We start from the raw sequence: 15,050 nt of genomic DNA on the forward strand, positions 1-15,050 counted from the left end.
GTTTTTCCAAATTAAATGTCGCAATAAGTTTTGCTAGCCATACCTGCATTAAGGGAGGAGTTTTGTCTAGCCAGGCCCTAGCTATAATTAATCTGAATACCGCCATTGTCATAAATAGAAACTCCTTAACTTCATCACTAATTCCATCATGACCTATTCCAAGCAGAATCCAACCGGGAGAGAGGACTATCCGTATCCCAAATGCCCTATCCAAGAAATTCTCTATATCCCGAAGAAGGGTATGGAGTTGGGGGCAAGTAGCAAACATATGTATTATATCAGCCTCAGGTGCGTTGCAACGAGGGCAGATTATCCCAGCACTGCCCCCCCATTTGGCGATTCTAGCAGGTGTATGGTAAAGCGAAAATAGAGTTTTGTAATGTTGGGATTGCAAAGGAGCAGAGCGCAGGATGGTACAGCCCAATTCAAGCGACTCCTGAAAGTCCTCCGTTTCTCCCCCAAGTTTCTCAGCCCACTTGCGACTATGTTTATCCAAGTCATCTGCTTTAGTTTTAATTAATAATGCATACGCTGACTTGATTGTATGTAGACCCCCATTAATTAATATCTCCATAAAATCATTGGTGTTATATCCTGCTATACCACCACGTTTGTCTCCAAGAAAACTTCTAACCTGTAGGTATTTAAAGAAGTCTTTTCTAGACAAGTCATGCTTATTTACAAGAACTTCAAACTGTACCACTCGCTCAGAATCTCTTAGATCCCCAATTTGTACAATTCCTTTTTGGTTCCATGAGGCCATAACTGAATCTGAAAAGATTTCTGAGGGAAGCATCTTATTATTATATAATCTGACATATCTATTAAATCGGCCAAGTCCCATCCGCTTCTGAAAAATCTTCCAAACATGTATAGCTGCATTAAGAGTCCTAAACTGTTTCCCTCTTAAATACGCAAGATCAGTGTAATATAAGAAGCAATTTTCTGTCTCTTGTCCTAATAAAATTGCATATATGTCTGTAGATGAGGAAATAGCTTTCTGAAGATGTCCCACTCCTCCGATTAACCCCTGCATATATTGAAGAGCAGATGCTACATAATATAGTCTGAAATCCGGGGCTCCCCATCCGCCTCTATCTCTTGGTAGAGTCATGAATCTGTAAGCCCTACGAGTTTTCCCATGGGACCATATAAATTTGTTAAATATGCCTTCCAAAATATTGAACCACTTAGTTTCAAAAATTAGCGGAATTGCTCTAAATAAATATAGAAATTTTGGTAAAATACTCATTTTAAGTACATTGGTGCATCCAACTAGCGAGAGATGTAGATTATTAATTCTCTCTAGGTCTAGTTTTACTTTCTCAACCAAAGGGCTTATATTTAACTCAACGAGAGTATCCAAGTTTGCAGTTATTACTATCCCAAGATAACTAGCGGAAAGGGCAACTCTAGTGTCAGTACAAAGAACATGTTTATTCTTAACTATCTGGGTTTTAGACCTGTTCAACCTATAGCCCGAAAATTGCCCAAATATACCAGCTTCCCTTTCAACCTCGCCGATAGCTAAATCCAGATTCGAAGTGAGTATGGCGACGTCATCTGCGTATGCCAAGATTTTGATTACCCGGCCATTTAAAACCATTGGGGGGATTTTATTGTTTCTCTCCAACCTACGTAAAAAAGGCTCGAGAAATAGTGCGAAGAGCAGGGGAGATGAAGGACATCCCTGTCTCGTACCCCTAGAGATTACCACTGTGTCTGAATGGCCCTTGTTTACTCTAATTTTGGCCGTTGGACCTACGTACAGAGCTTGTAGAGCAGTTATAAAACCATCTCCAATACCACACCATTTCAGAACCGCCCACAAAAATCCCCAGGCGACCCTATCAAAGGCCTTTTCGGCATCTAAAAATAGTGCTGCGATAGGGTCACCCAAGGACCCTGCGGCGTCAAACATAGTTATGGCCGTCCTGACGTGCAAAGTGGTTCCCTTGCCTGGTATGAAACCATGCTGCGAGGAACTTACTAGCTGCTCTATGTTTCCTCCAAGCCTCGTCGCCAGCATTTTAGAGTAAATTTTTATATCAGAATTCATAAGAGTAATGGGCCTATATGATCCTGGGAGTGTTGGGGGTTTACCCTTTTTAGGAATAACTATAATACCTGCCATTCCCCAGGACTCTGGGGGTGGCCCCCCCCGCTGTGTATGAATCATAACATTAAGCATATCCACCGCTATAATATCCTGGAACAATTTATAAAATTCAACCGGGATTTGGTCTGGCCCAGCAGCTTTTCCCGAGGGCAGGCCGTCCAAAGATCCCTTAAGTTCCTCTAGATGAAATGGCGCATCGAGCTCATCTCTGTCTTGTAGTGGCAAGAAAGGAGCTGTAATGTCCCTAAGATACTGATCCATTTCCATTTCTACTGACGTACTCCCCTCTTCCCCAGTGTAGAGATTAGCATAGAACTTCCGAAACTCCTCCCTAACAAGGACGGGATCAGTGACTAAGTTGCCCTGACTATCTTGGATTTCCTTAATGTCGGACATAGCTATGCGCTGTCTAGTTCTGACAGCGAGGATGTGTCCAACTCTCTCACTCAGCTCGTATGAGTCTTGTTTATGCGCTAAGTACTTTTCCGCGGCTTTTGAGCTAATACCTTCAGTGGCGTCCCATTTAAGAAAGTAATACTAGCTAGATATGTCTCTAGAGGAAGCCCCTGTATAATAGCTCTAGCAAGATTATCTTCCGCTGTCAATAATCTAGCCCTTATATCCTCCATATATCTTCTTTCACTTTTCCGTTTAGACAGCACATAGCTCAATGTTTCTCCTCTGATCCCAGCCTTAAAGCAATCCCAGACCACGCCAGGAGGGGCAGTATCTCTATTGATCTCCCAGTAGTTCGTTATCCATGATTCCATTCGCTTCTGATAAGCAACATCCCTTAGCAGTATACGCTCAAAAGTCCACTGAGTTTTTGTAACACTTATCTGTGTAGTATTTAATGTTAAAACTAGGGGGCTGTGGTCTGAGATAATTCTAGGTTGTTTCTCAATTTTTACCTGAGTGATTAAGGAATTAGAAACTAGAAAGTAATCCAGCCTGACCAATACTTTATGCGGGGCCGAAAAATAGGTGCTACCATCTTTAAGGGGATGCAGCTTTATCCATGGATCAGTAAGGGAGTTGTGTAGAATCATGTTAGAAAGGGCTTTAAATGTCTTCCTCTTTCTCCCTAAATACCGTCCCCCGGATTCTAAAAAAGAGCTATTTGGAGCATGGATATTAAAATCCCCACAGCATATAGCTGGTTCTGGCCACTGTGCGAGTTCGATGTCCAGAAACTGCCAGAGATCAGGGTCATCTTCCGTAGAACCATATACTGTGGCTAACGTCATCCGTATCCCTTTGAAGCTCAGCTCTACCATCACCCACCTACCCCATTGGTCCTCTTTTTTCCGATGCACCACCAAATCCCTTTTCCTTCCTAATATTGCTACGCCCCTTGTTCTAGTCCCTTGCTTACTTGCTGCTAGTACTTCATACCCCAGCTGCTTTAGCAAATACAACTGTGTAACTTCAATGTGGGTTTCCTGAAGACAAACCAAGTCCAGCTGCAAAGAACTCAGCAACCCTGCCACTTTCATTCTTTTCCCAGGATTATTCAGCCCACAGACATTTATTGAAGCAATCTTGCACGGCATTACAGGAGATCACTGAAGTTCCTACTCCTAGACCGCCATACTATTAACAACCAAAACATACATCGAGCTATCACCCCATGATACTGTCTCCTACACCCAGTTTGTGAGTACCAAGCTACCCACAAGAGTGTGGTAAACATAGAAATGTATCTGTGCAGAAAAATGTGCATTATCAAACCATCAAAAATACAAAATTTCACCCAAAAAGGACCCCCCCCCACCCAACCCCCCTCCCCTCCCTTCCCCCCTCCCCCCCCCCCCGCCCTCCCCTGGACAGGCAAATAGGTCCGAGAGACCTATATGTAGCCGGTTCTGAGCGGCTGTAGTCGTACCCCTCTCCCCTCTCCAGCTCTAAACTAGTGCTAGTTCTAGCTAACTAATACCCCCCTGAGACTGTGAATAGCGATTCTAAACACCTCATCTTCCATTGAGAACCAACAAGTCAGGTAAAAGTATTATGTACCCTATTTTTTGAGTTCGTCCATGAATTGCTGGGCTTTGACCTCAGAAAAGAACATCCTAACTCTACCTTGAGTAATTACTTTCAGCTTGGCCGGGAACAATAAATAAGCTTCTGAATGTAGCGCCTGGAAATTTGGGATCAACTGCCTCAGCCTCCACCTTCGTTCAACCGTCACGTGGCAAAAATCCGGCCTAGCAAAAAATGTGACGCCATCAAAAGATCTCTTATTATTAGGCCTTGCCTTTTCGATAACTTCCTGTCTAAGGAGAAAATTCCCAAAATAAACTAAAATAGCTCTTGGGTGACCCGACTTTCCTCCGCCATCTGCCGTATACCCCTTTTTTGGCGTAAGAGGAAACCTGTGCGCCCTCTGGACCTCTCTGTCCCACTGCCACTGAGACTCCGGGAACGCCCCTCTAAGTAGCTTCACCACAAAGCACATTATGTATTGACCTTCGATCCCTTCAGCCACCCCCAGAATTCTGACATTGTTTCGCCTTTGGCGATTCTCAAAATCCTCCATTTTCCAATGCAAGTCCTCTGTCGCTTTTTCCTGATCAGTCTTAAATGTCTGCCAGCTGCTACAGTCATCTTCAAGCTTGCTCGTACGCTCCTCCACCTCCGTAACTCTACCAGCCAGCTCGCTATACAACTTATTAGTCTTCCTCAATGAAGATTGGATCTTTTTTGCGTCTTGCCTCGCCTTGCGGCTAACGACTCTGGCTTCTGTTTGTATTTGTTTTAACATATTAAACAGGGTGTCAAAAGGTGCATTCTGTTTCAAAGGTTCATTAACATCTTCCTCCTGACCTGCCTGAGAAGTTCCTGAATAGTCCCACAGCAATCCTCTCTCGGCCCCCCCCAGCAAGCCAGGGCGCTGGGTATTTGATTTTAACTTAACTTGTCTCTTCCTTGTAGTTGACTCATTACCCACGTTCTGGCCAGTATCGCCCCCAGAGGAGCTAGAGTCAGATACTGAGACCTCTTCTGGATCATCATCTTCGTCTTCCTCATCCTCCTCATCCTCCTCTGTTAGGTCTTCGCTCGGCAGGACCGAGTGTGAGTCCGAATCTTCGTTAAGGGAGAAAAACCTCTCGCCTTCCCCCGACCCCGCGTCACCTTTTCCCTTCAACGATGCCAGCCCCTTGCCATCTTGCAGCCGTGCCTCTGGTGTGAGGCACAAAGAGTTTCCGCCGATGGACACCGGTACCTTCATGGACAAAGGGCCTTCCAAAGGATTAGTGGTCTTAGACTCTCTCAACTCTGTGTCGAGCATAGTGATTACCACCATCATTTCCTCATCAGCACTCCGTGCCCCCCCCAAAGCAGCTTTACCTGCCTGTGAGACCTCGATGTTCGGGGGAGAGGCCCTTGCCGGAACAGAGGCAGATGTAGAAGCAGGCTCTGTGCACGTATCCGACTGCTCCTGCGCTCCGTCAGTGATTCTGAGCTGCTGGTTCTGCTGTTGCTGGGCAACTGGAGCGTCCGTACCTGACGCGCCTCCAGCGTCCTCGAGGACGCTCCCGAGCTCGCCGAGATCGCCGCTGTGTTTGGATCTGCTAGATTCGTTTAGCAACTGTATACCTGGTGCAGCGGACTGACCTGCGAATATTTCGGACAAGGTAGGTTGCCGGAGGGAAGTCTCTCTGTCTTTAGATTTAGTATTCCCTGATCCACCGCAGCTTCCTATCCCCTCGTCGAGTTTTCCTGCCCTCTGCAACTTTGTATCTAACAGGCTGCCGGGTTCAGACGGGATAATCATATCGGAAGTCTCAGTTTTTCTTGAGTCAGTCTTCTTAGAACGCTGTGAAGGCAATATCTTCCGGGTAGCCCCTAGCTCTCTGATATGTGCCGCCGTCTCCCCCGCTGCATCTTTTAGAAAGGGTGTCTGTACTTTTGTTTTCTCTCTCGCCTTGTCAGCTTTGGCAATCCGTGGAGGCATGCTGAATAAGTGAAGCTTCCGTAGTTTTAGCTTTAAACAGTACCTCCAACATGCACTCCTCAGCCTCACGAAGCTCTCCCTTAATCGAGTCAGTTCCGTTATGCTTGGCGCTTCGGTCAGAACCTGGACTGGAGAATGTGAATCTTTATACCAAGTATAGAGAAAAGCCATCAGGGTCTGATTATATTAACCAGTGCATCATCATCATCATGTGTTTACTACGAGGAGAGGGGGTCAGTAGCGACTGCTCAGCTCAGCTCGCCCGCGGCCATCTTGCCCTCAGCTCAGCTCCCAGAATGAAGGATTCCTAATGGAGGAATCGGCTAAAGGCTAAGACAAAAGCCCAAAGAAATAGAACTTGATCGGTAGCACAAAAACACAGAGAATCTTCGGAACTGGCATAAGCTCAGAAAGCAATGACATAAAACCAGGACTACTATGCAAGGTGGAAAGCAGATTGAAACGTATAGCAGGAAAATTAGAGACATAAATAATAGGCAAATGATGACAGATGCGCCATCAAAAAAGCAAAGGAAGCAAAGGCGGATTTGCAATAAAACGCTCTTCTTGCAAATGAGCTATTTAATCATACCGTCTTAGTTCACGCAGACATTATGGTTGTCACCTGACCAGTATTTTACCGAAATGGTCATTACTTTCACATCAAGGCCAATAAACATACTGACAAAATAAGCAATAATACTGTACCCTTTCAAATGTAAATTTAAAGCGGCAAATACAGTGAGAAATTACTTCAAATGTTTGAAATGTAAATGTAAAACAGATACAAGGAGAAATCATTTCGAACCTATTTTAGTGCAGTACTATTCATAAAGGTTTATTTAGGAAAACAGAGACCAAATTGCTGCATTAAAAACACATACCTGGGTCTTTATTCAAATTTCTATTCTGATATCAGTTCCTTGCCCTTCTAAAATATTTAAAAAAATAGGGGCCTCTCTCCTATATAAGTGGCACCCCTACCAGATGTGCTTTGCCCATGGTTTGTCAGGGGTAAACTAGAAACCAAGAATAAATTAAGGTATAATTTTGCTGTATTCTGAAACACACATCCATACTCAGGAAGAAAAACAGAGCTACTCCCAACCTCCAATCACTCACCATGCTGTCATTGAAAACCAAATAGGGAAAATATAGCACCCTCAACTACACGCAGGAGTGACTCCATAATGTGTCACCTGCACAAATCACTGAGCCATGGTAGACTGCACCAAAAAACAATGCACGTCTCACATAGGGCTAGATTGTAAGAGCTGGCTAAGAGGAGGGCAGAATGGGGTGGCAACACTAGCAGCCAGTTTCATAATAGGACATCCTGTAAATATCTATGTCATGTATATATTTGATCCAGGAACAATGCCTCATGCGAGAGGAAGTAGCCTACCTCTTATTATGACTAGATTGCATTTATACATATACGAATCCACACAGTCAGCCACTACCAGTCTCAAAGCCTCTGCTTGCCCCTCAAGCAGTAGAAGCACTGCTTTCTTAGACAGGAATCAGACGAATAGTTTTATTTGGCAAAATTATGAATAGCATTCAATGATCAGAATGCACATATAACTAATCGAAGACCTTCTTTGCTACTGCATCTATTATTCTGAAATCTTTATCAATAGAAAAGCTTGAAAAGCATTATGAAAACCTCTCATATTAGTTACATGAACCACCAGATCTGGACCATGTAGCAGGGTCCACAGAGAGCAACTACAGTTTCATTGGAAACACAACAGAGAGCTGTCACCCTAAAAATATGTGAAATACTTCTTCGTAGGAATCAACTTCACCACTGCAGAAACTTTCTTCTAACCAAAGTCTGGGCTCAATGCCTATTCACTTAGCTGTTTACCAAACAACTCATAAAATCATTTAGTTGTTAGTTTCCTAAGCTGGGGCCCTGAGCTCGTATTGTATCTGGACCATTAAGGATTGAAGGAAATGAGACAGCTTTCCACACTCGGTTGAGGGCAGCAGAAGAAGGTTTTGCTAACTGAGGACAAACTGACTGAGGTATCGTTTTTTCCATGAGACTGCTAGGCCTTTGATGTCAAATCAAAGTAAGTGATCATTCTGAACTTTCAAACATCATATACAGTAGCCACGGAAGAAGGTTTTAGACATCACCTTCCTTCTGTTACTGCAGCTCTTGAATATCGAAGGCCTTTAATTTATCCTGAAAGAGGTAAGATAGATAAAAGCAAAATATAAAGTAACCAACTAAAGAATTTAATCTTATGCCACAAGGGTAGGCAGTGCATTAGACACCCAATAGTAAACAAATGTCAAATGTAAGCCCTCTGGTCAAGCATGTTGTGCCTGTGTATGCCCTCCAAAATACATACCATCCACTACCCAGGGGCATTTTCGCAGAATTAAGACAGTGGACCTAGGTCTCTATTATGGCAAGGAGGTCAGCCTAGAATAGCGCTCAAAACACTACAGCGAAATCCCTATAATGGAGGGATCGCGCTACTAGATGTGGAGGCCTACTACTGGTTATCTCATCTAGTAACCATAAATGAATGTATTCATAAGGCCAGTGACCACCCAACATATCGCCTTGAGAGGAACGAAATGGCACTGCATACATACCTACATTATCTCTATGGGGTTAAGGGGGACTCCCAATTACTGCCTGCAACACAAGTCACACAGGCTGCATGGACGAGAGAGACCAAAATCATGGGATGGATGGGCCGGGTCACAAAGACCACTTCGCTCTGGGAATGGAGTAGATTCATGGCACTACAAAATCTAAAAGGGTTTGAGGCCTGGGCATCTCCACAATAGGGGACATCATAGACAAGGGGGACCTTGAAACATGGACAAAGCTTAGCCAGGAATACAGTCTGCACAAATCCCAATTTATTAAGCATGCACAAATGCGCCACGCATGGCAGGCAGAGAGTACCCAATGCGAACACCTCCCTGATTACACCCCACTGGAGGGAAGGCTTCTACAGGAAGAATTGGTAGATAAGGCCGTCTCCTACACATACAAAACTATTAGCAATAATATGCCAGGCGGACTGGTAGGGCTGCGGGCTAGATGGGAGAAAGATGTCGGGCCATTCGTAGACATAGACTGGGAGGCGACATTGATGGACCCCAAAGAGGTAGCTATTAAGGCAAGGCTACACCTCATACAATACAAGGTGTTACATATAATTTAATATGATAAGGACAAATTACACAAAATGGGAAGGGCAGAATCACCATACTGCCCCACCTGCAAAACGGTCATAAGTGATTTCTTCCATATAATATGGGCTTGTCCTGAGTTGCAGATATACTGGGCGAAATAACTGAGATTTAGGGACAGTACTAGGTGTGACACTGCCGGTCGAATCAAGATTTGTTGTGCTGGGAATCCCAAGTGATGTGGACATAACCAAGGCCCAACTGAACTTCGCCTGCCTAGGTCTGGTGGTGGCTAAGAGGGATGTGACCAGACGATGGGGTGTGGCTGAGAGTCCCACGGTCCAGGAATGGATGAGAGGAATGGACCTGTATATGGCCGCCGAAAATACTATGTACCTCAGTAGAGGGTACCCCATGAAAATTTGCAAAATATGGGGTCCATGGCGACGGCACTTTGGGATTGATTTAGGGGAAGATACACAACAGCCCACACCACAAGTAACTTAGGAGACACCTGCGGCTAGATAGGAGGAGAGACTCCAATAAAGGGGACACCCGTCAATTATTATTTTTAGATCCAAAGGGAATGGTTAGTTGTTATGTAAGAGCAATGGCCTTGAAGTAAACCAGCATGAAATAATTGGAATGGGGGGGTTTCTATGTTGACGATGGCAAAGTTTTGATGCGACCAACAATTGTTGTATCGTTTATTGTATGCATTCAGTAACTATCAAAAACAGAAAATAAATGTATTAAAAAAAAAAGTCTGTTCTGCCTGTCAGCACATTTGTAGCCCATAGCTAAGCATTTCCAACAACTTTAAATTCTCTCTCACTTTCAGTACCCACAAGTAGGGTCATCCAAAAGAACTGGTGCCTTGAGAAGAGCTAGAGACCGAGAATCGAAATCCTGAAACAAATAGCCATGAGACCCCAGCAAGAATCCTTGGTAATTGTTGGGAGGGAACTACAAGCATCCGCCATGACCTCCCAAGCATGCTCAATCACAATCAGAGGGTCTACAAACAAGAAGCTCCTTAACTAGGTCACCGCTATCAGATTCATAAGATATCCTGAATCTACTGAACCTCCACAAGTTCACCTCTATGAGGCAAACTAGTGAGGATACATAAAAAATAAACCAACAAAGAATCCCTCTGTCCATAAATCTTACAAAACTCCCTTGAACACAACATGGTAGAGATCTATATGTGATAATACCCAAACTGAGGAAGCGTGACACACAGTCTCCGATCCGATACCTCACTTGTGAAAGATAGTCTATAATCACTAAAGAATTAATAATTGGGAACCCTTTTTGTACTGTGATGCAACAAAGTCAAATTCAGTGGTTAGTCAGCATTTGATTTACAACTCAAAGTTTTCTTTGAACCCACCTTGCAAGCAAAATGTGGCAAACGTGTTTTGTATTTCTACTGTGTTTGCCTGTAGTGCGCCCTACTTAACATAGTGGGTCCCTGGAACAGATTACAGCTCAACTGACAGTGAAACATTCTCCATGCTTGATGAATGCTGCTGATCAAAGGAAAGTAGAAATAGAAAAAGAGGTATACCTATTGAAGCTTAAGCACCTACCATTTTTAACATGTGGAGATAATACCAAACTGAGAAGTGCCCATCTTTCAGAGTAGCAGGAATCTGAACCTGTGGTTTTCTCCAAACCCCTATAACAAAGGTCATCTGCAAGAGCAACCAGCTTCTCTCCAAGGATATCACCCTTCAGCCACACAGAGATCAATGAGAATTTTGCTGAGTCAGAGTAGGCCTAAAGTACAAAAATGTGATTATTTGCAAAATGGTTCAGAAATCAAGGTTATACAGTTGCTATGCTATATATGATTTGCATCAACTCTACAGGCTGGCCGTGGAATCAGATCTATTGAAATTTAAATTTAAACATCAGTTTATTTGTGTCTGACAATCTCACACGAAGACTCCATTATTTCTAAGGAATCCATTTACAAATCCATTTACCAGAGCCTCGACCACCAAGATGGTTACATACCTGTTATGACAACAACATTTTGTTATGTTACACACTAATGTTTGCTATTTCAAAGTTCTGTGATTAGCAGAGGCTATTAAACCAGTTTACTGGCACTCAATTTACCAGTGTCATAAGGACGTACGATCTAGTCAGCCTTGCATGGATTATCAATTCAACTAATGAGAAAAGTTGTGTTAGATTGGCATGAATGTCAAATATATTCATTCAGTGTGCCTTTTTATTATCAAGTGTTAAGTAAAGATGCCTACAAGGGATTTTATTTAAGAGATATAACTTCTAGTATATTGTACTTGAAATTACTTGATGGTTCAGTCTAATCAGATCTTGAGCCTTAGAAAAACCGATGCATACGTCAAAAATTCAGAAATCTAAACATTCAATAAATGTCACAGAAAAAACACGGGGATATCTTTTTGTAAATATACAAGAGATTTTTATATAAACCAAATTCCCCGTGTTCTTTCTGTTTTTCTGTGACATTTATTGAATGTTTATATTTCTGAATTGTTGATGTATGCATCCCTTGTAGGCACCTTTACTTAACACTTATTTAACTGCCCAAGCCTCTAAGGGTATATTGGGTCTTCCCACGTTCTCACTCTCTATTTTTAGTATCAAGGTCCCTATCATGAAGACTGCCACCAGCTCTGCTATTTTCAACTCTGTATCCCTGAGCAAGAGGGGCAATAAATAGACACAGTCGTCGGGATAGCTGGAACAATGGTTCTGAATGGAATTAGAAAAAGATAAGCACTGATAAAGTCAATAACTGTCCTCAATTTGAGATGAAAAAAGACACAAGGGGATGCTTCTGGAAACCTAGATCAATCAAGCAGAGACCTCTTTTCAGAGGATACTCAAAACATTTCCCTCTGTTCCTGATGGTACCGTCAAATACCCAGATACTGGAGGCTCTCAATCTGCTCTCAGTAATTTCCACCTGCCTATCCAGAGTAAAAAGATTTTTATTTATGGCCTTAATACTAGTGTGGATGCTATCAAGTTCACCGGTTTGAAGCTTTGTTTTGGTTGTGTGCAATATCATGTCCGTTTATACCTGGCCAACTATTTCTACAAAGTTAATCACTGTCTCACTCAAGTGTCAAACGTGCCATTAATAAACAAGTTGCACCAGTCTATTATTTTGAAGAGTTCCATTTGTTTTTTTTATGGTAAACGAACATTCGGGGAGAGGGTTTTTGTATCACTATGTATTCGTGATAGTGGTGATAAAGAAGTTCTCGTTGACAAATCCTCTGTGCTCCTTTTTCGAATCATGTTTCATTGATGTTGCCCAGAATATGTACACACCTACCAATCAAGTAGCTTTAGCTGAACTACAGGCAATTTCTCCAACTTTCACAGTGAGTTGCGGAGTGTTTAAAAACAAAGAACCATAGATCATGTGGTGAAATGCAATTATAAAAAGTGATGAGATAACTGATAATTTAAGCTGTTATCCCTTTATGAGAAATATCTACCCACGATCAACCGCTCCTTCCTATATATAAATGGCAACAGCCAGGTGAACCAATCAAATTCAGCCTGACTTCAACATGGTAGCCGTCTTGTTGTACCCCAGCTCTACTATGCTCTGGGCCACCCCATAGTGTCTGGATTTTAAAGGTGGCAGCATGACTTGTCCGACCACTCTACCTGTGCACCGTCAACAAGCCAGGCAGGCAGGGAGAGGAAGGCATGCCAGAGACCTCACCCAATAGCACCATTCAGAGCTATTAAGTGAAACTAGACCAACATTCCTCACAAATGGTGTAGAAGGGAGCTGGGGCTCTACCACTAGATCGAAGTAAGGGGAAGCGGGGTGGAAATAAAAGAATGGAAGGGATCAGCAAAGGGCAGCTCAAGCAGGTTAAACTGGTAAAGTATGGATTTCTCCACTCAGATAAATATGATGCATGATGCTCCAAGGATAACTACAGTCAGGGTATCTCTATTCTTCAAAGGAGACACTCATGTCATGGTCGATAAGAATTCATGCTCAAGAATGCTAGTTAATGTCATTTAAGCAGGTAGAGCATTAAAAATGCTGCCAATTTCTTCCACTGCTAAGCTTCACCTGATTGTTTTCAAATTATATAAAAGAAATGGAACCATAGCTCAGAAGGTGTGAGCAGCGGGAATGCACAGATTATCTGTTTGACATTTCAAAGACAGTTATGTTACCATTGATATATACAAGGAGCACAGGGCTCATAAATAAGGGACCAAAATACTTTATATGATAAGGAAAACATGTTCTGCAAGTACCACACAGTAAGCTATTTGTTTCTTTCATATAGCTAGAGGTGGGATATACATACCTTTTGAATTATTTGGAGGAAAGTAATCCATTTCAGATCAATCTAAGGAGAGAAAGAGAACTGTTAATTTATTGTTTTACTGTCTATTAGAAATGAAAATGAATGTCTCTTTAACACCTAGGAACTATACTTACTGAAATAATGTTTTATGAGGTACCCCATGTAATCAACAATTATAAACTATGAACTTGTGGCTAGGAATGGAGTGTGTCTTTGTGGCTTCTTAAAAAAATAGAGTGCTAAATTCTACCGACAACCCTACCCGCCATTAACCAGCATCCCTCCATCTGCGTACCCCCTGTAACTCTCAGTTACTGTGTGTATTATGCCACTGCTGGTGAACAGAAAAGTAAGCTTTTTACCAATCTTAAAAGCTCTAGCTAATTGGATTCTCCTTTTCAAAAGCCATCTTTGAAGAAGTCTTACAACAGAAACCAATGAACAAGCATTTCCTAAGCAAATATGAATCTCATACAAAATGTCCATCTGTACAGTGCATTGTATTATGTGACCATGTCGATTGCACAAAATGGAGACCTCAGAAAATGCTAAAATAATGCAAAGAAATAACACATACATACCTTTGTTAAATCATCCAACACATTTTTTCTTTCTGCATCAGTCTTGCAGCAATATAGCACGCTGTACAAAATATCAACCAGAAAATCAGTATCTTTACGGCAGTCTTCCTTCAGCCATCCAACTAATTTCTGATGTAAGAACAGCTTGGCAGGATTATCGCTTACCAATTTAAGATTGTTAGCGATCTCAGGGTCGACAGCATCTCCTTCATGCACTTGCTCTAAAAGTACCTGAAATACTCTATCAGACGAGAATGCACTGAGCAAGGCAGAGAGGAATCTCAGGTGTCGATCTGATCTTTGCTCACTGATGTAAACCATGCTTAGCTCAGCAAGCTTACATATTAAATTCTCAAGTGGCTCCTTCCTTAGGTAGGAAGAAGATCCAAAGCTTGAACTCTTGACTGAAGACTCATCAATCTCGGCTTTAGACACAGATTCCTTCATTATAGCAGATGGCATTGACTTTAAGCTGTCAGGGAGCCTGTCCATTTCTTTATCTTCTGCGAATCTGATCTTGCTTTTTTTTCTTGTGCTTGCTTTATTGCCGACCTCTGGGTTTTGAAGCATTTGTAATAAATCAGAAACCCCTGCAAGAGACTTATCTGCTGCTTCAATTTCATCCACCTGGAGAATGCATATCTGAGCGAGGCTGTCCCAGACTTCAGCTAGCAAAGTCCTTAGCAAGTCAGCGGTGTTGCGGTCACTTGAGATATCGGCTTTTGATTCCCAAGAGTGCATAGTGTCTGCTATTTGATAGAACAATGGGGTACTTTGGAGTTTAGCATCTTTCAAAGCAGCCTCAATAACTGGTATCAACTGTAATAAAGAACAGGTTTGCATTATTACACATTTTTAATTAACTAAAATTGCATCAA

General features: G+C 42.5%; 1 protein-coding gene across 1 annotated transcript in view; it reads right to left on the reverse strand.

The window, feature by feature from the left end:
* LTN1 (listerin E3 ubiquitin protein ligase 1) overlaps window positions 1-15,050 on the reverse strand; it is a 452,785-nt gene that overhangs the window by 249,892 nt on the left and 187,843 nt on the right. The window contains exons 10-12 of the mRNA XM_085623083.1: window positions 14,173-14,991; window positions 13,592-13,633; window positions 10,838-11,027 (exon numbers count right to left, since the gene is read on the reverse strand). Of these exons, the coding sequence (XP_085479209.1) occupies window positions 10,838-11,027; window positions 13,592-13,633; window positions 14,173-14,991 (1,051 nt within the window). The remainder of the gene's footprint in view (window positions 1-10,837; window positions 11,028-13,591; window positions 13,634-14,172; window positions 14,992-15,050) is intronic.

Source organism: Triturus cristatus, chromosome 8 (genome assembly GCF_964204655.1).
Source record: "Triturus cristatus chromosome 8, aTriCri1.1, whole genome shotgun sequence".
NCBI lineage: Eukaryota > Metazoa > Chordata > Amphibia > Caudata > Salamandridae > Triturus > Triturus cristatus.